Source organism: Cannabis sativa, chromosome 9, assembly GCF_029168945.1.
Source record: "Cannabis sativa cultivar Pink pepper isolate KNU-18-1 chromosome 9, ASM2916894v1, whole genome shotgun sequence".
NCBI classification, from domain to species: domain Eukaryota; kingdom Viridiplantae; phylum Streptophyta; class Magnoliopsida; order Rosales; family Cannabaceae; genus Cannabis; species Cannabis sativa.
The window spans coordinates 43,353,172-43,380,577 of record NC_083609.1 but is presented as its reverse complement, the minus strand read 5'-3'; the positions used below and the strand labels follow the sequence as shown (position 1 = coordinate 43,380,577).

Genomic DNA, 27,406 nt, shown 5'->3' with positions numbered 1-27,406 from the left:
ATTCAGTCCCTCTCTGGTAGACCTAGAGACTTCAGATAGGTTTTTACACTTCTCCAAAATCACTATTCCACCCCCAGAGTAATCACCATCTTATCAGAAAGATTTTCTAGCACAAAGGCAAATTTCGAAATCTGATATGGTGTAGTCTAAGAGTGTTAAACACACCCTTATAGACTAACATATAGTTCCTCTTCTTAATCTTAAGATTTACTTGATTGTGTTCCAATGTTCTTCTCCTGGATTAATCTGATACCTACTAATTACTCCCACTCAACAGCAGGTGTCTGATCTAAGGCATACAAAAGCATATCTAAGACCTCTCGCTGTTGATATAAGAAATTCTTTCATGGCTTTATCTTTTCTGGAATAGTTGAGACTTTTCCTTAGATAAATATAATCTATGTCTAAGAAGTTGTGAAGCTTCTATAGATTGCCATTAGAAAGAAAATGCTTCAGCATCTTACTAAAGTACGTTGCTTGCATTAGAGTAAGTAATTACCAGGTATACCACAAGCCATAGGTTTAGATAAACTCAAACCTATAATACTAGGAACAGGAAGTTTGTTAAGTCCATTGAATAGAGTTATAAACGAAAATTTCCTTTTATGTCCTTGTAATAGAAAACTTTAAGTTACTCCATGTGAATGGATTAAACCATAGTTCTATTGGCTTTCTTCTTAGTTTCTTATCTTGACAATCCATTACTTGTTTAAACTCACAATGGATTTTAATCACTAGTGTCTCCCAAGTAATAAGAAGGTGAGTTCCTAGAAACTCTCTTACTACGACAAGGTACCGTGAATTATGTCGAAGAAAACTAAATGGTATTGATCTCTTCGGTTGTGACAAGACAACAGAGGCAGTGGGATCATCATATGTTATATAAGATCATAGAACACTTTTGGAATCAAGAAAAAAATCTCCTTTATTTGCTACTTGTTTTCAGACTTAGTCATTATCTTAGAAAAGTAGTATTTGTTTGAACAAACACTTTCTTATATATTGACAATGGGATGGTCCACCCCTAATCACTTAGAACAGCTAACAAACCATGGTTAACAGTTCTAGCTTTTCTTAAGATTTTGATAAGGTTATCCATGAATCTAGTAATGATTTACATTAAGTATACAACCATTACATCATTCTGAAATTGTATTACCATAGAAGGAATTAGGCAACGACTAGTAACTAATCATCAACATGCAACTCAAAATTTCTGGGGAGGTAAGTTTGGATATAATTCAAAAATCAATTTAATGATCTTTGAACTGCATATCTACTAACTATTTCTCCACCCCTATCAGTTCACAAGATCTTTAACCACTTACCTTAATGGTTTTAACCATTGCTGGAAATTTATGAAATTTTTTAAACATTTCAAATTTCTTTGCATAAGGTATAATCTAGAGTTACGTTTTAAGAATACAACGAAAAACTCATATCCACCCCTGAATGTACATCCATCTGCGATTGAGATGAACTACTTTCAGTTGATATATGCATATTAACTCTTTGCAGAGATTGATCTTGTCAAATCCACTATCAACAAGATACAAATGCCATAGATTAAAAAAAATGTGGTAGTGTCTTTTGATGACTTAGATTTATAAAAGAATTCTTAGAATACTGCAAGTGGATCCTGGTCACAGAATACCTAACTCATATTCCATAAAGTTTGAATCCATTAATAAAAGATGGATATTAAACACCTGAGAAAGTGTAACTGTATTGTATCTGGAATTAGAAATATAAGAAAATTTCTATTTGGAATCTAAAATTAAAGTCAAAGACTTAAAATTTATACCAAATATAATGAGTAATTCTATCTTGGACCACCACTACTAATTTAATTCTAAGTCTGATTTGCCCATACAAGCAGGAGATTTCTAAGATTGAGGATTTATATCAATTGGGAATAGAATTTCGGGATTATAATCATATGCGTCATTTAATTTCTTAAGAGAAAATGTAGAATGACATGAAATGATTTATAGACCATTCATCCAATGATATATTATGAAGCTAATTCGAAATGAATAAGCTAAGAGGAATTAGGATAATTTCGTTTATAAATAGGAATCCAACCACTACTACAAACAAAGGCCTTTAATCCCGGTTTTTAAGGCTTTTTATCCCAGTTTTCGCTAAAATAAAAAATCGGGATATATGCCAGTGGGATAAAAAGTATTTGAAAAACCGGGATAAAAGAGAGACTTTTTATCCCGGTTATTACATAAAAACTGGGATAAAAAGCTACTTTTAATCCCGGTTATTACAGAAAAACCGGGATAAAAAGTCCTTTTTTATCCCGGTTTTTATGAAATAACCGGGATTAAAAGCCAAAATTATAATAAAAAAATAAAACCCAAAAAAAAATTATATTAGTTCCTTGAAATAGTTTTTACAATTAATCCTTTTTTATCTCAGTTTTTATGAAATAACTAGGATTAAAAGCCATAATTATAATTAAAAAAAATAAAACCCAAAAAAAATTATATTAGCTCCTTGAAACAGTTTTTACAATCAGATTTCAAAAATTTATATCATAATGTACAAATTAATACATCATCAAGGGTTCACAACATAAAAAAAAAAAAACCCATCAAGGACCACCAATAACGAAGCTTCGTGCACCACGAAACGCCAAGAACCTAGAAGTACTGTGACCGACGAATGGCCACAGAACAGCTCTGTCAACCTGAGAAAAGAAAGAATGAGAGAGATCCCGAATGATGATCGAGTTTTAGCAAAAAAAAAAAAAATAAGAACAAGATGAAATAATACCTGGAGGTTTTGGAGGGTATGGGGCTCAGATTCGCCCTCCGTTGGGTCATATGTGGTCGGATAAAGGTGGCCGGTCGGGTTGGTCCTTCATTTGGCGGAAGAGAGAACATGGAGAGAGAGCGGCAGAGAGAGAACATGGAGTGAGAGAGAGAAGCTTACAATCTTGAGAAAGAGAGAGAGAGCGGCGGAAGAGAACCCATATAATGAAACCCTAAACCTAAATGTGTCTTATATATGTGTAGCTGTAAAAAAAAATAGGGTGGGACTTTTTATCCCGGTTTTTACATAAAAACCGGGATAAAAAGTCCCACTTAAAATGCTAAGGTTGCGTTTGGCAAATGCTTAAAAATCTCATTTCCAACATTCTTTTTTGTCTGATTGCTAAACAAGGCCCTTGTTCCTAACATTTGTTTAAGGTTGCAAATGTAAAAGTGGGATCAAAAGTTTTTATCCCACTTTTTATTTTATCAAATGTAAAAAGTGGGATAAAAGGTCCCTTTTGTTGTAGTGAACGATGCTTCGATTAGCGAATGTCAAAGTAATATTATTTATACAATCTTCTTGTTTCATATCGTAAAAATACTAGTCTAAGGTGTCATCAATTGATGAACAGCTAGATGTCGCATATACAATATTTATCTTTCGAGATCTAACACTATTATGTATGTCTAATGGTGAAAATCCACTAGGGATTTATCTCATTAGATAAACAAGCCAAGTTAGACCAACAATGAAGATTCGAAATTAAACTACAACTTAATAACAGAAAATAACATGGTTCAATATAAATTCATACACAATTCAGAAATTATAAGCATATAGCAAGTAGGAATGACAAGTGAAAATACTAAAACATACAATACTAAATAATTTCCAAGGTTTTCAACAAACTGATATCAGTGTCCCGTTTAGGCAAGAGTCAAAGCTACCATCCATTGAATAGAGTTGTCAGCTCATCTAAAATGTTAAACATTCTAGCAACCTTTTATTCGATCAAGATTGGAATTCAGCGTTGTCCCGTTTAGGCGAGAGTCAAGGCAATTCTATCTTATGAGCTTCCACCATTGTTTCGCAATTTGCAAGTCAAATATGGTCGCCACCATTAGGGTGATCCATACCATATAAAAAACTTACAAACTACTTATCTTTCGAGATTAAACGGTGCGAAATTGCTAATGAACGTTCCTCCATTAGGGATGATTACTCACTAACAAACGCGATGTAAAACCAACAATGGAAATCGAATATCTTAATAATAAAGCTCATTATTTAAAGACATTTGTATTTTCTTTGATTCTCTTTATTTAATCTATTTATTTTAAATATATATTTATTTAATTAAAATTTTCAATTTAGAATGAAAAATTCTAAATATAAATTTTAATTTAATATTTATAAATTTTACTTAGATGGATATGAAAATAACATGAATTATTTCCATCTTAGTAATAATTTCCAATAAATATTTAGAAAAATATTCAATTTAAGTTGTTACAAAATTAATTTAAATTAATTTACAACTCAAATTTAATTTTCTATAAATATATATTGCATTTCAAAAAATTAAAGTATCCAAGGACACAATTTTCGAAAATGCATGTTAAAATAAAAAAAAAATTAATCCTGGAAAAATTATTCTAATTTAATGTTGGCCCAAAATTAATAAAATTAATTTACAACAAAAAATCTAATTTTCCTATTTAATTAAATATATAAGAAAAATTTCAAATATTTAAGTATGATGACGAAAATCAACTTAAATATTAATTTTCTATTTAATTAAATACACTAGAAAAATACTTCAAGCAAAAATATTATCTATCTAGATTTTCCTTTGACTAATTAATTCAATTTCTAATAATATACTTTAATTCAATTTATTTTAAATTAATCAATAAATGAAAAAATCATTGATTTAAGTTGATCCAAGAATTAATTAAAATAAATAATTAATTTACAACTTAATCTATTTTTCAAGATAAATTCAAAATCATCTTTCATTATGAAATGCAATTTCGAAAATTGATTAATAAAATAAAGAAAAATATATTTTACTTCATTTATTTTAATTAATCATTAAATGAAAAAATCATTGATTTAAGTTGGTCCAAAATTAAAATAAATAATTTACAACTTTAATCTATTTTTCAAATAAAATTCGAAATTCCAGCATTTAAGAAATGCAATTTCGAAATTTGATTAATAAAATAAATAAAAAATATACTTTGAAAATTATTTAAATTTAGTTGAAAAAATAAATTTCAACTAAAAATAATTTTCTATTTAATTAAGTGTCATGAAAAAGAAATATTTAAGTATCATGATGAAAATCAACTTAGATATTTAATTTTCAAATTAATTAAATGTATTAAATTCAAGAAATAAATAATTAAGTGTAGAGAAGGCTTAATTATTAATCTCTAGTTTAATACTAGGAAAAAATATACTTAAAATAAATTGTACCAAAATTAATTATTTAAATAATTAATTTCACAATGTATAATATTTTCTTATTTAATATTAGAAATAATAAGTAGTCTAGAAATAACAATCTTGAAAATATCTTATTTGACTAAGTATCTTTTCCACAAAATTTGAAAAAATATCTAATTTAAGTTGTATTAGAAAAAATCTAGAACTTAAATATTTTTAAATTTAAATTTAATTAAATATCAGAAATTAAGTTGTAACCACTTAATTTAAAAATATTCCATTTTAAGTTAATATTCGAAAAGATATTAACTTAAAAAATATCTAAAATATTCCATTTTAAGTTAATATTCGAAAAGATATTAACTTAAAAAATATCTAAAGAATCTTAATAACCAATGCCTAAAATTCCTCAACTTAATTTTGAAATTTTAAATCCAAAAGATATTTAGATTTAAGTTGGTTAGTTGTAGATAATTAAATATCAACTTAAATAGGAATATTTAATGAAAAATTTAAATTAAGCTTCAGAAAGAATCTAGATGGTTATAATTCTATATTTAATTAAATACAAGAAAATACATATAGTTTAGCTTAGAATAAAAAATTCTTTAAACTATAATTTTCTTAAATTAATTTCAAAATAAATGAAATTAATTATGTTGCTAATCAATTTTATTGGGTTAAACTAGTTTAATTAACCTAGTATAGTTATTCAAATCAGACAAATGGGCCTTCACAATTGGGGTGGTTCATGTGAGGGGGTGCTGGGTTCAGTATGTCGTACCCACTACTATGGCTCCCAACTCTCTCACAAGGCCCAAAAAAGAGAGGAATTTAACCTTAAAATGAACAACTGTTATTAATTGACTAAGCCCAAAAACTAAATGGGCCTAAATAAAATCTATCAAGAACTATGACATTTTATTTAGCAACAACAACCTATATGCATCTATAATGAAATTAAACACATAGGCTCACACAGGCACACTTTGGATGGGTCCTATCATGTTGCTAGGTCATACACAGATGAAAGAAGATTGTAAATATACCTGTTACAAATTATGAACTTGACCAAGGGAGCCATGAGTTAAAATCAGATCATTGGATCTGTCAACAAGTTAACCATGGCTATTTGCAATCAAGCAATAATAGGTTTTGAAAACTTACACATAAACTAAAACACATACTCCTGCAACAAGGTTAGCCGGATAGTTGGATGTAGGATTTATTTAATTTTAAATTAAATAATTAATTTCGAAATAAATAATTAATTAATTAAATAAAATATTTATTTTCAAAAATTTTAAAAAAAATGAAAAATTCGAAAATTTAAAAAAAATTTAAATTTAAAATTAAACCTACAATTTTGAAAAATTAGGTTTCAACCAACCTAAATATCATTTCAAAATTTGCTAACTACTTTTAAAATTTAAATGTTATTTTACAAATAAAAATCATATAAAAAATTAAAAAAGATAAATGAATATCTTTTTCAGATTTTAAATGTAATTTAAATAAATAAAATAACAAAATTTAAAAGTTAGCAAAATATCTTACATCCATTTAAAATTACATGATTATAGTTATCTTATTTTAAATTTAAATAAGGTCAAATTATTTAAAAAAAAAAGATTTAATTTAAAAATTTAAAATTTGACCTTAAATTTAAAAATAAGATAAGATATAATCAAATTTAAAAATAAGATAGATTATTAAGCAAAAAAGATAGATACTAACTATTTTTAAATTCAAATTACACTAATATCTTGAATTAAATTTAAAAAATATTAAATTAATTCAATATGATAATTAGAATGATGAAAAAGCATGAAAAAACGAAGAAAAACGAAAAAATTGCAAGCTGTACGGACAGTATGCCAAGCATACTGTCCATGGGCGCACTTGGGGCTGCGTGGGCGTGAAACGTAGGCACAGGAGACTGCTTGCAGCCCCTCCGCGCGAGCACGTGGTGCAGCGACACAACCCGATTTTTTCGAAACTTCAAAAAATCATAACTAATTCAAATTAAATCGAAATTGAGTTCTGTAAAAAAGTAACTTGCTTAATTTTTTCCATACTATCCAATAAAAATAATTCCAGAAACAGATATTCAATTATTTTTCACGAAAATTCACAAACATCAATCAATGATCAAATAACACTCAATACAACATGATACCATCCAAAAACATCAAACAATCGTTTTAAAGTCCAAATTTCTTGCAAGTAAATCAATTACCATGGCTCTGAGGCCAGTTGTTGGAATTTATTTTACCAGGATCTTAGATCTACTCACAAGTATGTTTATTAACACCCTAAATATGAACTTTCTAAAACGGTAAAATAAACACATATAAAGTTTAGGAAACCTTACATTGGGTGCAGCGGAACATAATGACTCATTCCGTTCAGATATCTAGCCCTTGATTCCTTTTTGTAGCAGAGCATTATCAATATCTGAACCTGGATCTCTTTCTCTGAATCTTTGATGCTGAAAACTTCTTCTTGCTGAAAGTCTTTCTTCACGATCTTCCTCACTATGATTGATGTATCACTTGCTGTGTGTGGGCACTACTCATACACTAAGAATTTCGAAATATTGAAGAAGAAAAGAAGAGGGAAGTGGCGGCTAAAGATAGGGAGAGAGAGAGGCTCAGTTTTTCCTGAATCAGAAGTGTAATTTTCCTGAAGCCTTTAGTATCTATTTATAGCATTCCGCTAGGGTTAGGTTTGAATTATTTGGCATTAAAATAATGAAAATATCAGTTTAAATTCCCTACAAAAGTGGCCGGCCCTATACAAGTGGATTTGGGCCTCACTTTTTAAAATTTTGCAGTTTTATCTTTTCTGCATCTGATTTTTTCAAAAATACCAATTTTCAAATTCAATTATTTAAATGTCAATTCTAACTATTTAATAACTATAAATAATTATTAAATAATATTGTCATTTATCATATTTATTAATTGAACCATACAAAGTATCATAATTAACAAATATGCCCCTAAAACTCTTTGTTTACAATTTCGCCCTTACTTAGTGAAAAAATTTACAAATAGACATAGTCTAATTTGAGAATTATAATTGATTAATCAAAACAAATTATATTAGTCTTACAAGCAATATTATCTAAACTAGTGCGGGGACCATGGGTCTATATAACCGAGCTTCCAATAAGTAGATCAAGAATTTATTATTAAAATTCACTAACTTATTAATTCTTCGTTGAATAGATATTACGGTAAGTTTAATAAATCTAAGTCAAAGTTCAATATCGGTCCCTTCTGATGCATACTCCATGCATCCAACCTGAGCTTTACTTTAACCAATGCTCTGGAAAGAACATAGCACTTCTCCAAATGCAAGTAAACTCTGTTGTAGATTATCATATCAGTAAAACCCTATGTCTGATAAATCTAGGAAACTTTATTCACATAGTCATGTTTACTTTCCAATGTGTTGACGGCATACTAAACATGATCAAATATGTGAAAAGGGTTTCAGATGAATTGATACATTATGTACATATAATCATGAAATAAATCATGTGAACCATGCAACATTAAATGTTATTTCTGATCTATATTAATAAGTAAATCTGATTATATTGAAATGAGTTTTATTTAGGGCATAAAACCCAACAATTATTTGCATTAAAATAATGAAAATATCAGATGAAAAAACCTATAAAAGTGGCCGGCCCTATACAATGTGGATTTGGGCCTCACTTTTTGCAATTTTGCAGTTTTATCATTTCTGCATCTCATTTTCTCAAAAACGTCAATTTTCTAATTCAACCATTTAAATGCCAATTCTAACTATTTAATAACTATAAATAATTATTAAATAATATTGTCATTTATCATATTTATTAATTGAACCATACAAAGTATCATAATTAACAAATATGCCCCTAAAACTCTTTCTTTACAATTTCGCCCTTACTTAGTGAAAAATTCACAAATAGACATAGTCTAAATTGAGAATTATAATTGATTAATCAAAACCAATTATATGAGTCTTACAAGCAATATTATCTCAACTAATGGGGGGGACCATGGGTCTATATAACCGAGCTTCCAATAAGTAGATCAAGAATTTATAACCTAAATTCACTGACTTATTAATTCTTCGTTGAATCCACACATAGAACTTAGAATTGCACTCTCAGTATATAGAATGCTCTATATGTTCCACCATATAGACACATCATTAGTTATCCATTGTTATAATCCTAATTTGATCAATGATCCTCTATATGAATGATCTACACTGTAAAGGGATTAGATTACCGTTACACCCTACAATGTATTTTATCCTTAAAACACTTAACCCCGTATAAATGATATTTCAGCCTATGTGAAATGAGTACTCCACCATTTATTTTTCGTTTGGTCAAGCTCGAAGTAGATCATCCTTTACTTACTATTCGCTAGATAGAAGCTATAGATTCCATGTTTATGTTAGCGCTCCCACTCAATTGCATTACCGTGTTCCCAAAATGTACGTATCACCCTGACCCAAAAGTATGCTTAACTAACAAATCAAAGAACACGAATAACCTCTTGAGATTGAGCCTAATCATAACAGGATTAAGATCATTTGATCTAGGATCAACTAGGCGATATTGACTTGAACAGATATTACGGTAAGTTTAATAAATATAAGTCAAAGTTCAATATCGGTCCCTTCCGATGCATACTCCATGCATCCAACCTGAGCTTTACTTTAACCAATGCTTTGGAAAGAACATAACATTTCTCCAAATGCAAGTAAACTCTGTTGTAGATGATCATATCAGTAAAACCTTGTGTCTGATAAATCTAGGAAACTTTATTCACATAGTCATGTTTACTTTCCAAAGTGTTGACAACACAATAAACAGGATCAAGTATGTGAAAAGGGTTTCAGATGAATTTATAAATCAAATAGACAAGCAATTGATAAGGTGAACCAAAACATACACAAATGAATGAAAAATACTTCTGTTTCTTTATTGAAGTTGAATAAAATGGATTACATTGAAATAGAGTTTTATTTAGGGCATAAAACCCAACATAAGCTAACAATCAAGAATAAATATCCTTTACCTAGGATTGATGATCGTTTTGATCAACTTCAGGGGAAAACTGTCTTTTCAAAGATTGATCTCCGATCAGGCTATCATTAGTTGAGAATCCGAGAGGAGGATATACCAAAGACAGCTTTTCGTACTAGGTATGTACATTATGAATTTTTGGTTATGTCTTTTGGACTGACCAATGCTCCTGCAGCTTTTATGGACTTGATGAATAGGGTATTCACGGATTTCCTCGATATTTGCGTTATTGTATTTATCGATGACATCCTTGTGTACTCTCAGTCAGAAGAGGAGGATGAGCAACATCTTAGGATGGTTCTACAGCGACTTCGGGAACATAAGTTATATGCCAAATTCAAGAAGTGTGAATTTTGGTTGTCACAGGTGTCTTTTTTTGGACACATTGTTAGCAAAGAAGGGATCAAAGTGGATCCGGGAAAGATAGAATCCGTCAGAGATTGGCCAAGACCGAAAACAGTGACAAAAGTTAGAAGTTTCTTGGGTCTGGCTGGCTACTATCGTCTGTTCGTTGAAGGGTTTTCTAAAATTTCAACACCCTTAACCGAGCTCACAAAAAAAAATCAGCGCTTCGTATGGACAGATAAATGTGAATCAAGCTTTCGGGAGCTGAAGCAGAGGTTAATAAAAGCTCCAGTGTTAGCTCTGTCTTCTGATAAAGAGAAATTTGTGGTTTATTGTGATGCATCCAGACAGGGTCTGGGGTGTGTTCTGATGCAAGCCGATCGGTTTATTGCCTATGCCTCTTGTCAGTTGAAAGATTACGAATAGCGATACCCGACTCATGACTTAGAACTTGCCGCAGTAGTGTTTGCTTTGAAAATTTGGCGGCATTATCTCTATGGAGAGAAATGTGAAATATATATCGACCATAAAAGTCTCAAATATTTCTTTACTCCGAAAGATTTGAATATGAGACAAAGGCGTTGGTTGGAGTTAGTCAAAGATTATGATTGTGAGATCCTATATCATCCGGGGAAGGCCAATGTAGTGGCTGATGCCCTGAGCAGGAAGGGTCCCGAGCAAGTAGCTAGTATGATTCAGATCTCACCTCAGTTAGCAGAGGAGATGGTCAGGGCTAGCATTGAGTTTTTTGTAGGCAAGCTTCACAACTTGACGCCGCAATCTGATTTGCTATAACGAATTAAAGTCGCTCAGATGACCGATCCAGAGTTAGTAAAAATCAGAGAAGAGGTTTCAGCTGGTCAAGCCAGGGATTTTACCGTGTCGGACAATGGAATGATATTGTTTAAAGCCAGAGTTTGTGTTCCTAATAGTGTGGAACTTAGAAACGAGATTCTCGAAGAAGCTCATATCACTCCCTATTCTCTGCATCCCGGCACCACCAAGATGTATCAAGATTTGAAACCCTACTTCTGGTAGAGCAGAATGAAGAAGAATGTGGTAGAATTCGTATCGAGATGCCTAACTTGTCAGCAGATTAAGATTGAACATCAGAGACCAGCAGGGTTGTTGCAGCCGTTAACCCTACCTGATTGGAAATGGGAAGATATCACGATGGACTTTGTGGTTGGGTTACCTAAAACCACGGGTTTGTTTGATTCTATTTGGGTTGTGGTGGATCGGTTTACGAAGTCTGCACACTTTTTACCAGTTAAAACAGCCTTTTCAGTGGATCAATATGCAGATTTGTACGTTAAGGAAATAGTAAGGTTACATGGTGTGCCAAAATCCATAGTTTCAGATAGAGATCCGAAGTTTACTTCGAAGTTTTGGCAAAGTTTACAACGGGCTATGGGTACCAAACTGAAATTCAGTACAACCTTCCATCCTCAGACTGATGGACAGTCCAAAAGGACGATTCAGATATTGGAAGATATGTTACGAGCCTGTGTTATGGATTTCGAAGGCTCCTGGAGTAAGTACCTACCGTTGATAGAATTTTCATACAATAACAGTTACCAAAGTACAATAGGGATGATCCCTATGAACTGTTGTATGGCAGAAAGTGTAGATCTCCCATCCATTAGGATGAGACTGGGGAAAAGAAATATCTAGGTCCGGAATCAGTGCAACGAACTAATGAAGCAATTGAAAAGATTAAAGCCAGAATGCTTGCTTCTCAAAGCAGGCAAAAGAGTTATGCAGATTCGAAACGCAGAGATGTAGAATTTCAAGTAGGGGCTCATGTGTTCCTACGGGTGTCTCCTATGAAGGGGATCAAGCGTTTCGGGAAAAGAGGCAAGTTATGCCCTAGATTTATTGGACCTTTTGAGATTCTCGAGAAGGTTGGACAAGTGGCATATCGATTAGCTTTGCCTCCAGCTCTTTCAGCAGTTCACAACGTATTCCATGTCTCGATGTTGAGAAAATACGTTTCAAACCCAGCTCATGTACTTAGTTATGAGAATCTTGAGCTGCAACCAGATATGTCCTATGAGGAACAACCAGTTTAGATCCTTGACAGAAAGGATAAGGTTCTTCGGAACAAGACCATAGCTCTGGTCAAAGTACTCCGGAGAAATAGCAAGGTGGAGGAAGCCACCTGGGAGCTAGAATCAGACATGAGAGCTCATTATCCAGAGTTGTTCAGGTTAGATTTCGAGGACGAAATCCTTTTAAGGGGGGATAGTTGTAAAGACCTCTTAGCTTTAATTTAGAAATTAGCGGTTAATTAGGGTAGGGCTTTATTATGAAAATTATTTATTAATATTGAATTAATTATTTATGATGATTTATTTGAATTCAGAATGCATTTTTATGTCACATATAGAAATTTTATAATTTTGCATATTTTGGTGCCCGGCAACATTGGAATGCGGAATATGGCTTTTTGAATCACATATTAGTACTGTTTTAGTATAGCGGGACAATAGTTAGACACTTGGAATGTCGGGAATAGACAGGATTTTAGAGTTTCCCAAATTACCCCTAAGTACCCTTTTTATGTTATTTTATGTGGGAGGGGCAAAATGGTCATTTTGCCCCATTTGGCCTTTTGTCTTTTGTGAAATTATTAAGTTAATTAAATCAGTTTTTTTAGGTTAATAGGCTGATGTTTTTAAATAAAACAAGATTTATTTACTCTTTTTCCTAAAAAGAAAAAAATTTAGAAAAACAAAGAAAGCTTTTTTGGTCTCTTTTCTCTCTCCTTCGAATCCCTTGGGGAAGGCAGCTTCTTGGTGTATTTGCAGATGGTTTTTACTGATTTAGAGTGATTCTTGGAGGATCTTTTGAAGGTATAGCTTCAGTAACTGTAAAGCCCGCTTAGTTAATTTGGAAATTATCAGTTAATTGTGATTAATTATGAAATTATTTATAGCTATTTAAATAATTTATTATACTGTTATTTATGGAATTCAGAAATGCATGGTTATGTTATTCAGTAGTTTTCATATTTTGCATTTCTGGTGCCTTGTATTTTGGAACTCGGCGTTTGGCTCAGTAGAAATCACAACTTAGCATGTTATTAGTTTGGGACGGTTTATTAGACTTTGGGAATGTCGGGAATGGCCGGGAATTTAGAATTTCCCAAAAATACCCCTTTAGTATGATTTATGGGATTTTAGTGTGGAGGGGCAAAATGGTCTTTTTGCCCCAATGACTTTTGTCTTTTAGTGAATTGATTAAATTGAAAAATAAATGTTTAATTAGTTAATTATTGGCTGAAATGATTTAGGATATTAGTGGCTTTTATTTGTTATTCCCTTCATTTTTACAAAAAAAAAAACACTAAGTTAGGAAAATAGAATTTTCAACTCTCTCTCAAGCCTCTCTCTTTTCGGCCCTCTTTGAGCAGCAAGGAGGAGGAGTTTTCCTTGGTGATTCTAGCCCATCTTGTGTTGATTTTGTGATCCTTAGTTGCTAGTAAGTGGTTCTCAACCTTTCTTTTTGTTCTTGATGTTTTTGAGGTGAAAATGGTAGGTTGCATGTTAGTTTGTATGGCTGTATGTTGCTGTGTTTAATTGTTGTTTACAGAAGCTTAATTAGGTTTAAAATGAATGGATTATCTAGGTTTTAATGCATGTATAGTACCTTGTTTAAAGCCATGATTTTTCTAAGCAAAATATGTGATTTTTGAAGAAATATAGTGAATCTGTTTCTGTGATGTTGTTATTGTTTTTAATTGTTTTCAGAGGCTTAGTTAAGCTTGATTAAGTAGAATTAAGCTAGGGAAATGCATGATTAGGTGGTTTTGCTCAAGTTTGAGTTTAGAACTCAAAGCTTGAGCTCCAATGGCATTTTTCGTGATTGAGGTTTCTGGGTTGTTTTGATGCCTTGGATATGTTCTAGGGAAGGTATAGAACAGGTCTGGAAAGTTTGAATCAATTTGGGGTTGAATTGGTTGAGTTATGAAAATTTGATGTTGCTGCCTGCGAGGAACCGAATTCCGGTTGTGCATCCGGAATTCGGATGGGGGTCTGAATTTCCCGAACCGGAATTCCGGTTGGGCAACCAGTCTACCGGTTGGGGAATTTTCAGAAATCCTAGTTTTCCTCGTTTTTATGTTTTAGGGGGTATTGCCATGCTTTTTATCGATAGGGAAACTTTTAGTTCCTAGTTTAAGTCCCCGGGAAGTGATTTAGCGTGTCACTTATAGTGTTGTGATTTTTATGGTTTAGGAGCCAGTAATCCGCTCGGCTAAAGTTCCGGTCGGGTTGACGGCACACACAATTCGGAATCCGGGTAAGATTAGTATAACGAGTATGCATATATAGATTACATGTTTAGCGTGCATGTAGGAAGCCTATTAGATTACATTAGTTGTATGTTGGCTTCGAACCATCCAACCCCGTCACGTCGGTACGAAATTTGGAGTATGACCCGATCGGAGTATGACCCAGGCTTGACCGATCAGCCGACATTTGGTTGGTGGTTCCGTGCTATTGACGTATCCCGTCGGTACAGCTGGAGTATGACCAGCACGGAGTATGGCCGGTTTGGCCGATCCCGGGGAGGGTATAGTAACACGTCGGTACATGCTTTGGAGTATGACCCGGCAGGCGGAGTATGACCGGTTCGACCGATCAGGTTGTTACGTGTCAATAGTACCGTCCCTATGAACGTTCAGAACTCAGTACCATGTTGGACATGGCAGTAGTGGCTCAGTACCATGTTGGACATGGCAGTAGCGGGACTCAGTATCGTGTTGGACACGGCAGTTAGAATTATGTATGAGTATTATTATGCTTTTCTTACTGAGTCTGTCGACTCACAGATCTACGTTTATGTGTAGGTAAAGGCAAGGCTAAAGCTGATGGACCGTGAGCGAGCTTGTGAAGATTGTACATGTCGGGGCGGTTAGGCCTGGAGCGTACGATCATCGGGACATCGAGGCTGATTTTTGTAACTGGTCGTTAGACAACTTTTATTTTATGTAACAGTTAAATAGTCAAATCTTTTTGTAAATGATTTTATAATCGGGATCCCGAGTCTTTTGTAATATTGTTTATAAGTTTAATTAAAAAGCAAAATTTTAATTAATCACGTTTTTCCATAAACCTCGTTGATTAGCAACGAGCTGCATAGTATGTTTCAAAATCACGTAATACGCCTATGTTAGTTAGGGTGTTACAATTTGGTATCAGAGCCGCCAGGTTGTCTTCCGAAGATCGTCACGACATGTACAATCATCATCAGCAGTTAGCTCGTTTCACGGTTCAGTAAGCCTTTATTGCTTTAGTAGTTTATTTTATTCAGTTATGAAAAAGAAAAGCCTGTTAGGAAGCATGTTAGTAGCCTGATAGTAGAATAGGTGCATGTTTCGTTTTTAATTTCCAAATTAAGCGGCATTAGTAAGCTCTCCTTGAATACGACCTGATATGCCAACTCTTGGTTTCGCAGGCGGTTCTAACTAGATGGACGCCAAGCGGACCACCAGGGGTCAGGGCAATTCAGTGGGGTCGAACCAAGGACAGGGAGCTCAGTTTCCCCCACCTGTTAGGGGCCGAGGTAGAGGTCCCCGAGGCAGGGCTCGTGGTCGGGGTGATGAGAACCCGCCACAGGCTGCCCAGGCTCCCCCAGCCGATCAGGGAGCCCGGGGTGGGAGTTACGGTTTGCGGAGATGCAAGCCCGGATCGAAGAACAAGACCTCGAGATTCGAGAGGTTGAGACGGCGGGGTGCTCCCGCAGCCCAGTGCTCCGTAGTTCCGGTGGCACACCGCCCTGCTGCCCAGGCCGAGATAGTGGCAGCCCATAGATTGGAACCTCTGTATGAGCGGTTCCGGAAGCAAGCACCTCCGGTTTTCCTGGGAGGTCCGGACGTGATGAAAGCCGAGCAGTGGCTGACGGTGAGCACCAAGATACTGAATTTCATGGGTGTCACCGGTAACGACAGAGTGGTGTGCGCCACATTCCAGTTCCAGGAGGACGCTATGGTATGGTGGGACATGGTGTCTTAGATCCATGACGTCAGCACCATGACCTGGGAAAGGTTCCAGGAACTCTTTAATGCAAAGTACTACAACGAGGCGATCAGAAGCGCCAAGAGGAAAGAGTTCGCTCACCTGACCCAGCGTGAGAACATGAGCGTCACTGAGTATACTACTCAGTTTGATCGGTTGGCGAGGTTAGCCTCGGGAATTGTGCCGACCGACTTCAGCAAGAAGGAGAAGTATCTGGACGGGTTGAATGCCAAGATCAGGCATGACTTGATGATCACCACGGACGACAGCACCACCTATGCTCAGATGGTGGAGAAGGCACTGCGAGCTGAGGGCGCAATTGGGTGTATGTCAGAATCAGTCACTACTCCGGTGAGTGGCGGGGCTCCTACCCCTCCTGCATCAGGCTATAGCAGGGGGAGTAGTGGTTCGGCCATTGATCAGAGGAAGAGAGCACCCACTGCTTCCGGTGGCTCGAGTCAGAACAAGAGGTTCCGGGGGAACCAGAACAGGGGAGTCGTCCTGGTGGTACTGAGACCCGATTCTCCTATCCCGAGTGCCCTAGCTGCAAGAGGCACCATCGGGGTGAGTGCAAAGGTCAGGGATGCTTTCACTGTGGCATGCCCGGACACTTCACGAAGAGGCACCGAGAGCTCCAGCGATACCCACTCCAGCCAGGGTGTTCGCTATCACGCAGGCTGATGCAGATGCCAGCCCATCAGTTGTCACAGGTCAGCTTTCTATTAACAACTCGCTATATCCAGTGCTGTTTGATTCTGGGGCTACGCATTCTTATGTGGCGGCCAGAGTCTTTAGTAAATTGGGTAGACCGTATGATAGATATGAATCAGGGTTTGGAACCCTATTACCTGGCGGAGAATTGGTTATCTCCTATAGGTGGATTAGGTCTATGCCGATCAGGATAGATGGTAGAGAGTTAAGTGCTGATCTGATAGAGATGAGTTTAGTCGAATTCGATATTATTTTAGGAATGGATTTCCTATCTAAATATTCGGCGAGCATTGATTGTAAAAGGAAGATGGTGATCTTCCAACCGGAAAGTGAGGAACCATTTGTGTTTGTTGGTTCAGTTCAGGGATCTCGGATCCCGGTGATCTCGGCTATGTCAGCGAGAGAATTGTTGCACGGCGGTTGCTTAGGGTTTCTGGCCGTGGTGGTGGACACCACTCGGCCAGATACCATTCGGCCAGAGGACATTAAAGTAGTTCGGGAATTTTTGGATGTTTTTCCCGAAGAACTTCCAGGGTTACCACCTCAGCGGGAGATTGATTTCGTGATTGACTTGGCACCAGGGGTGGAACCGGTTTCCAAAGCCCCGTATAGAATGGCTCCAGCTGAACTTAAGGAATTAAAGATTCAGCTCCAAGGGTTGCTTGACATAGGGTTCATTCGGCCCAGTGTGTCACCCTGGGGAGCCCCGGTTTTGTTCGTCAAGAAGAAGGATGGATCTATGAGGATGTGGATCGACTACAGGGAATTGAACAAGCTGACGGTGAAGAATAAATATCCATTACCTAGGATCGATGACTTGTTCGATCAACTTCAGGGGAAGACAGTCTTTTCTAAGATTGATCTCCGTTCGGGTTATCATCAGTTGAAAATCTGAGAGGAGGACATTCCAAAGACGGCTTTCCGCACTAGGTATGGACATTACGAGTTTCTGGTTATGTCATTCGGACTAACCAATGCTCCTGCAGCATTCATGGACCTGATGAATAGAGTATTCAAGGATTTCCTCGATATCTGTGTGATTGTGTTTATCGACGACATCCTCGTGTACTCTCAATCAGAAGAGGAGCATGAGTTACATCTTCAGATGGTACTGCAACGGCTTCGAGAACATAAGCTTTATGCCAAGTTCAAGAAATGTGAGGTCTGGTTATCTCAGGTGTCCTTCCTAGGGCACATTGTGAGTAAAGATGGGATCAAGGTAGATCCCGGGAAGATCGAATCCGTCAGGGATTGGTCGAGACCGAAGACAGTGACAGAGATTAGAAGCTTCTTGGGTTTACCTGGGTACTACCGTAGGTTCGTCGAAGGGTTCTCTAAAATTTCAATACCCCTAACCGAGCTTACAAAGAAGAATCAGCGATTTATTTGGTCAGACAAGTGCGAAGCTAGTTTTCAGGAGCTAAAACAGAGGTTGATTACAGCTCCAGTGCTAGCTTTGCCTTCGGACAAGGAGAAGTTCGTAGTATATTGCGATGCATCCAAACAGGGTTTGGGATGTGTATTGATGCAAGCCGATCGGGTCATCGCTTATGCCTCTCGTCAGTTAAAGGATTATGAACAGTGATACCCGACTCATGATCTAGAGTTGGCCGCAGTGGTTTTTGCACTGAAGATTTGGCGGCATTATCTTTACGGGGAAAAGTGTGAGATCTATACCGACCATAAAAGTCTCAAGTATTTCTTTACTCAGAAGGATTTGAATATGAGACAAAGGCGTTGGTTGGAATTAGTGAAGGATTACAATTGTGAGATCCTCTATCATCCCGGGAAAGCCAATGTAGTGGCCGATGCCCTGAGCAGAAAGGGTCCCGGGCAAGTAGCTAGTATGGTTCAGATCTCACCTCAGCTAGCAGAGGATATGGTTAGATCCAGCATTGAGCTTGTGGTAGGTCAGCTTCACAACTTAACGCTGCAATCTGATCTGTTGGAAAGAATAAAAGTCGCTCAGATGACGGATCCGGAGTTAGTGAAAATCCGAGATGAGGTGTTGGCTGGTCAAGCCAAGGACTTTTCAGTGTCAGACAGTGGGATGCTTTTGTATAAAGCCAGGGTTTGTGTTCCGAACAGTGTGGAACTCAGGAATGAGATCTTTGAGGAGGCTCATTCTACCCCGTATTCTCTGCATCCCGGCACCACTAAGATGTACCAAGATTTGAAACCGTACTTCTGGTGGAGCGGTATGAAGAAGAATTTGGTAGAATTCGTATCGAGATGCCTCACTTGTCAGCAGATTAAGGCTGAACATCAGAGACCAGCAGGGTTGTTGCAGCCTCTAACCCTACCAGAATGGAAATGGGAGGATATTACGATGGATTTTGTGGTCGGGTTACCTAGGACCACGTGTTTATTTGATTCCATTTGGGTAGTGGTGGACCGATTTACGAAATCTGCTCACTTTCTGCCGGTTAGAACAACATTTTCAGTGGATCAGTTGGCAGAACTGTATGTCAGAGAGATAGTAAGACTTCACGGGGTACCGAAGTCTATAGTTTCGGACAGGAATCCGAAGTTCACCTCCAAATTTTGGCAAAGTTTGCAACGGGCAATGGGTACAAAGCTAAAATTTAGTACAGCATTCCATCCTCAGACAGATGGTCAGTCCGAAAGGACAATTCAGATATTGGAGGATATGTTGAGAGCCTGTGTTATGGATTTTGAAGGCTCATGGAATAAATATCTACCGTTGATAGAATTTTCGTACAACAACAGTTATCAGAGTACAATAGGGATGGCTCCCTATGAACTGTTATACGGTAGGAAATGTAGATCCCCTATCCACTGGGATGAGACAGGGGAGAGGAAATATCTAGGTCCAGAGTCAGTGCAGCGGACCAACGAGGCAATAGAGAAGATAAAAGCTAGAATGCTTGCCTCACAGAGCAGACAGAAGAGTTACGCAGATCCGAAACGCAGAGATGTTGAGTTCCAAGTAGGGGACCATGTGTTTTTACGGGTATCTCCGATGAAGGGGATTAAACGTTTCGGGAAAAGAGGCAAGTTATGCCCTAGATTTACAGGACCTTTCGAGATTCTCGAGAAGATAGGTCAAGTGGCATATCGGTTAGCATTGCCTCCATCCTTATCAGCAGTTCACAACGTATTCCATGTCTCGATGTTGAGAAAATACGTTTCAGATCCCTCTCATATACTCAGTTATGAGAGCCTTGAGCTACAGCCAGACATGACTCATGAGGAACAGCCAGTGCAGATCCTGGATAAAAAGAATAAAGTCCTTCAGAATAAGACCATAGCATTGGTCAAGGTTCTCTGGAGAAACAGCAAGGTGGAAGAAGCCACCTGGGAGCTAGAGTCAGATATGAGAGCTCAATATCCAGAGTTATTCAGGTTAGATTTCGGGGACGAAATCCTTTTAAGGGGGGGGGGGGATAGTTGTAAAGCCCGCTTAGTTAATTTGGAAATTATCAGTTAATTGTGATTAATTATGAAATTATTTATAGCTATTTAAATAATTTATTATACTGTTATTTATGGAATTCAGAAATGCATGGTTATGTTATTCAATAGTTTTCATATTTTGCATTTCCGGTGCCCGGTATTTTGGAACTCGACGTTTGGCTCAGTAGAAATCACAACTTAGCATGTTATTAGTTTGGGACGGTTTATTAGACTTTGGGAATGTCGGGAATGGCCGGGAATTTAGAATTTCCCAAAAATACCCCTTTAGTATGATTTATGGGATTTTAGTGTGGAGGGGCAAAATGGTCTTTTTGCCCCAATGACTTTTGTCTTTTAGTGAATTGATTAAATTGAAAAATAAATGTTTAATTAGTTAATTATTGGCTGAAATGATTTAGGATATTAGTGGCTTTTATTTGTTATTCCCTTCATTTTTACAAAAAAAAAACACTAAGTTAGGAAAATAGAATTTTCAACTCTCTCTCAAGCCTCTCTCTTTTCGGCCCTCTTTGAGCAGCAAGGAGGAGGAGTTTTCCTTGGTGATTCTAGCCCATCTTGTGTTGATTTTGTGATCCTTAGTTGCTAGTAAGTGGTTCTCAACCTTTCTTTTTGTTCTTGATGTTTTTGAGGTGAAAATGGTAGGTTGCATGTTAGTTTGTATGGCTGTATGTTGCTGTGTTTAATTGTTGTTTACAGAAGCTTAATTAGGTTTAAAATGAATGGATTATCTAGGTTTTAATGCATGTATAGTACCTTGTTTAAAGCCATGATTTTTCTAAGCAAAATATGTGATTTTTGAAGAAATATAGTGAATCTGTTTCTGTGATGTTGTTATTGTTTTTAATTGTTTTCAGAGGCTTAGTTAAGCTTGATTAAGTAGAATTAAGCTAGGGAAATGCATGATTAGGTGGTTTTGCTCAAGTTTGAGTTTAGAACTCAAAGCTTGAGCTCCAATGGCATTTTTCGTGATTGAGGTTTCTGGGTTGTTTTGATGCCTTGGATATGTTCTAGGGAAGGTATAGAACAGGTCTGGAAAGTTTGAATCAATTTGGGGTTGAATTGGTTGAGTTATGAAAATTTGATGTTGCTGCCTGCGAGGAACCGGAATTCCGGTTGTGCATCCGGAATTCCGGATGGGGGTCCTGAATTTCCCAGAACCGGAATTCCGGTTGGGCAACCAGTCTACCGGTTGGGGAATTTTCAGAAATCCTAGTTTTCCTCGTTTTTATGTTTTAGGGGGTATTGCCATGCTTTTTATCGATAGGGAAACTTTTAGTTCCTAGTTTAAGTCCCCGGGAAGTGATTTAGCGTGTCACTTATAGTGTTGTGATTTTTATGGTTTAGGAGCCAGTAATCCGCCGCTCAGCTAAAGTTCCAGTCAGGTTGACCGGCACACCTGAATTCGGAATCCAGGTAAGATTAGTATAACAGTATGCATATATAGATTACATGTTTAGCGTGCATGTAGGAAGCCTATTAGATTACATTAGTTGTATGTTGGCTTCGAACCATCCAACCCTGTCACGTCGGTACAGGCTGGAGTATGACCAGCAGCCGGAGTATGACCGGTTTGACCAATCAGGCTGACATTTGGTTGGTGGTTCCGTGCTATTGACGTATCCCGTCGGTATAGGCTGGAGTATGACCAGCAGCCAGAGTATGACCGGTTTGACCGATCAGGAGGGTATAGTAACACGTCGGTACATGCTGGAGTATGACCAGCAGCCGGAGTATGACCGGTTCGACCGATCAGGTTTTTACGTGTCAATAGTACCGTCCCTATGAACGTTCAGAACTCAGTACCATGTTGGACATGGCAGTAGTGGCTCAGTACCATGTTGGACATGGCAGTAGCGGGACTTAGTATCGTGTTGGACACGGCAGTTAGATGAGTATTATTATGCTTTTCTTACTGAGTCTGTCGACTCACAGATCTACGTTTATGTGTAGGTAAAGGCAAGGCTAAAGCTGATGGACCGTGAGCGAGCTTGTGAAGATTGTACATGTCGGGGCGGTTAGGCCTGGAGCGTATGATCATCGGGACATCGAGGCTGATTTTTGTAACTGGTCGTTAGACTACTTTTATTTTATGTAACAGTTAAACAGTCAAATCTTTTTGTAAATGATTTTATAATCGGGATCCCGAGTCTTTTGTAATATTGTTTATAAGTTTAATTAAAAAGCAAAATTTTAATTAATCACGTTTTTCCATAAACCTCGTTGATTAGCAACGAGCTGCACAGTATGTTTCAAAATCACGAAATACGCCTATGTTAGTTAGGGTGTTACAGTAACCTTCTCTTGTACTTTCTTTGGTTTTAAAGAAATGAATTTTTTTTGCATGAGGTGTTGTTGTTGTTGCTGTAGTTGTTGTTATTGTTTTCAGTAGTTAATTTATGGTTGTATAAGGTGATCTGGGCAGGTTTTGATAGTTAGTTAGTTGGATGAGCAAGCTTTGAGTTTTTGAACTCAAGCTTGGCTCATCAATGGTGAAATTCGTTTCTGTTTATGGGTAGTTGTTTTATCACTTGGAAAATGTTTATTGGGGTATAATATGTAGGTCTGGAAAGTTTGGTTGAGTTTGGAAACGATTTGGTTAGGGGTTTGATTTTTGTAGGTTTTCTGGGTAAAACCGACTAACCGGTTTTACACTGCTTGTAAAATCGGTTACCTGGATTTTGCAGGAGGGAGGAAAATCGGTTTTTCAGCTTATCGTTTTGTGTCAGTTTCAGGTTTCTAATTTGTTGTTTTCCCTGCTAGTTTGGGATATTAGTATATTAAGTTGCAGTAAATAGGGTTTTAGTTTTAAACCTTAGTCCCGGTTGTGATTTAGTGAGTCACTTATGTGTGTTAATATCGATGTGATTTAGGAGCCTATAATTCGACGAGCAGTTGTTCCACTTAGGTTGACCGGCACACCTGAATTCAGAATTAAGGTAAGATTAGTATAATATCATGCATATGTTATTACATGTTTAGCGTACATGTATTATTGCCTGTTAGATTACATTGATAGCAATAATAGTATACATAGAGTTGTACTGATTATTGATAAATGTATGTTGGCTAGAATACTGATCGATGTTGTCACATTAATATGGCTAGAGTATGACTAGCATATTGAGTATAGGCTGACATTATGGTCGATAGTATTGTCTTATGAACGTTCTAGACTCAGTACCGTGTGGGACACAAGGATTAGGGTTATGATCAGGTGTATGGGCGCCAGGTTATAACCTGGGTTAGTTGTATGTTTATGTTATGCTTTTCTTGCTGAGTCTGTCGACTCACAATGCTATTTCCATGTGTAGGTAAGGGCAAAGCTAAAGCTGAGGAATCATGAGGACGAGCAGATGAAGATTGTACATGTCGGGACGGTTAGGCCTGGAGCGTACGATCCTCGGGACATCTATGTAATACTTTAAGTTTTTAATTAAATAAGAAAATTTTAATTAATCACGATTAGAAAATTTTAAGTTTAATAACCTCGTTGATTAGCAACGAGCTGCACAGTATGTTGAAAATCACGTTAACACGCCTATGCTAGTTAGGGTGTTACAGGTTTTGAGGATTCTAAGGAGTGAATAGAAAACTACAGGTCTATCATTCGTACTAGTATTCATCTTTCAATTGTATAGAGATTTCATTATCCTTCTAAATAATTTTGTGGCTTCTCTCCTTCGATTCTGTTTTATTTTATTTATTTGTTGAATAGTAGTGTTCTATTCCAGTGTCATGATATAATATTGCTTCATTCATTTCAGGAATATACTTTGTATAATTTCCGTATAAATATGTGTGTGTGTGTGTATATCATATATATGCCTATATTTACAAGTTCCAACACCATACCCATTTCCCATTTATTTGATCTTTTGGATCAATTAATCAAATTTGTCTTTATTTTCACAAATGGGCAGTGATCATTTTTGTTGTTCCTTAAATTACTTGGTATTCCATTTTCAGATTTCACTTACTTTTTTCACTCATTTTTTTTGAAAATAAACTGCATAGTCTTCAAATCTGAGTTTGTATATCTTTAATTTGTTGTTGAGATTGAGAAAGTAAATCTGTTGTCATTGATTATTAGATTGACATCAATTCAAAGTATGTTATTTAGAATTTTGTTGGGGGGAGAGACTGAAACATTTAAATGGCGGGCAGGTTTTAAATTCCAATAAAGTTGTTCTGGTTGAGTTCTTTGCCCCGTGGTGCGGACATTGTCAAGCATTAACACCTATATGGGAGAGGGCAGCTACTGTCTTGAAGGGTGTGGTTGGTGTGGCAGCTCTTGATGCTGATGAACACAAGTCATTTGCTCAAGTTATTGTTTGCTCTTGAGTCTTAGTTAGGGTAGTTGAATTAAGCTTCTTTTTTTTTTTTTTTTTTTTTTTCTAAATACGTCGTTTTTACTAATTGTCATTTGTTGTCTGGCTTTGATTAACAGGTTGTAAAGGTCAGCCATTTCATGTAAACAAGGCATATTTAAATCAGATTAAAGGAGAGGTCTATTTAAATCAAATGAAAATCATTCTAATTTGTGCTCCTTTTGTTGATGATTCTAAGGTTTGTAATTTTCTCACCCTATAAAAGAATATACAGTATTATTTAAATTAGCATATAATTCATGCTGAATTAGTTTTGTTGACAGGATAGGAAGTAAACTATAAAACAAGTTGATGAGTTTTTCAACACCAAGGTTGCACCTCAAGAGCTTGTGGATGCGATTAAGGTACTTTTACTATGATATAACATTGTTTTGTTTAAGAATTTTTAGATATTAAATCCATATATTTTCTTAAACTGATGTTCAAAATATTGTATTTCTCATAATTTAATAGAAGAGTTTGAATATCTTATATATTCATCCATAGAGAAGTAGGATCTGTGAAATTTATGTGCTGCGGTGCTATAAGGATGAAAACTTGTGTATTATCTGATTGTTTGTGATTGAAATTGACAGATGGTTAGGTTAATAAAATAGGGAAAATACTGTCCGATTTTTTTTAAATATATTTATCATATTTTTTAAGTAGTTGCGTGCATTGATAGACATGAGAATATGATGTTATTGTAGGTTAATTAAAGAATAATGTCTGGTCAAATCGGTTCTAATTCTGAGGATGATGTTGATTTTATGCCATCAACTAATGTTGAAGAAATACAATCTGATACATTAGATGAAAATCATAATACAGGGAGAAAAAGAACTTCTCGTGCATGGGACCATTTTACTCGACAAGAAATTGATGGTAAAATTAAAGTAGTTTGCAATCACTGCGGGCGTAAGTTGGTGGGAGGAAGTACTCAGGGGACTACGCCTTTAAATGCTCATGTAAAGAGGTGGCCAGCCAGGAAGGCCCAACTTGTCGCTACTAATCCAACTACAAGTCCTTCAGTTCCTTTCAATTTTGATCTTGATTTTGGAAGGATCAAATTGGCTCAAATGATCGTTAAGCATGATTATCCATTGTCCATGGTGGAGCATAGCGAGTTTATAGAATATTCAAGTACTTTGTGTCCCGCGTTTCCAATGGTGTCAAGGAATACAGTTAGGTCTGACATCATGAAAATGTATAAAGCTGAGAAAGAATAATGTAGGCAAAGTTTGGAAAAGAGTAGGAGCAGAATAGCCATAACCAGTGACATGTGGACTGCAAATCATCAGAAGAGGGGATATATGGCTGTAACAACTCATTTTATTGATGATTCTTGGAACTTGCACAGTCAGATTTTGAGTTTTAAGTATGTTCCATGCCCTCACGATGCTCCAGCACTACTTGAGGCACTAAGATCTTATCTTAATGAATGGAAAATAGAAGACAAGATCAGTACAGTGACTCTCGATAATTGTAGTGCAAATGATGTCATGATTGAGCTTTTGAAAGGACAATTTGAGCCTGATAGTTTTATTTTGAAGGAAAAGTTGCTACATGTGTGTTGTTGTGCACATATTTTAAATCTAATTGTCAAGGATGGCTTATCTGTCATTGGTGATAATGTTGACAAAATTTGAGACAGTGTTGCTTATTGGTCGGCCACACCAAAAAGACATGAAAAATTTAAGGACACTGCTCGTCAACTTGGAGTACCATACACAAAAAAAATATCACTTGATTGTGTAACAAGGTGAAATTCTACTTTTCTAATGCTTAGCACAACTTTATCGTATAAGACAGTATTTGAACGTACAAGGTTGCGTGAGTTGAGATTGAGGTGTGCCCCTTCGGAAATTGATTGACAAAATGCTCAACAGTTATGTGATAAGTTAAATGTGTTTCATGAAGTGACAGAGTTATTTTTTGGAACAAAGCACCCTACCGCTAATATTTTTTTTCCAAAAAATTTGTGAAGTTAAGACAAACATTGACTCGTGGATGTCATCAGATGTGCCTTTTATTAAGGACATGGCAATTCAAATGATGTCTAAGTTTCAAAAATATTGGGGAGAGATTCACGAGCTTATGTGTGTGGCGGTTGTTTTAGACCCAAGGTACAAGTTTATGTTGCTCGAATACTATTTTCCTATAATCTATGGAGATGAACAATATGTAACTGAAATTGCAAATGTTCGTGA

At 36.1% G+C, this 27,406-nt stretch overlaps 1 protein-coding gene across 1 annotated transcript in view; it reads left to right on the top strand.

Moving 5' to 3' along the window:
- Positions 1-25,915, top strand: part of LOC133031408 (thioredoxin Y2, chloroplastic-like) — a 32,044-nt gene extending 6,129 nt beyond the window's left edge. The window contains exons 2-7 of the mRNA XM_061104899.1: positions 23,514-23,550; positions 24,141-24,191; positions 24,994-25,158; positions 25,277-25,285; positions 25,793-25,795; positions 25,907-25,915. Of these exons, the coding sequence (XP_060960882.1) occupies positions 23,514-23,550; positions 24,141-24,191; positions 24,994-25,158; positions 25,277-25,285; positions 25,793-25,795; positions 25,907-25,915 (274 nt within the window). The remainder of the gene's footprint in view (positions 1-23,513; positions 23,551-24,140; positions 24,192-24,993; positions 25,159-25,276; positions 25,286-25,792; positions 25,796-25,906) is intronic.
- Positions 25,916-27,406: the final 1,491 nt, after the last annotated feature.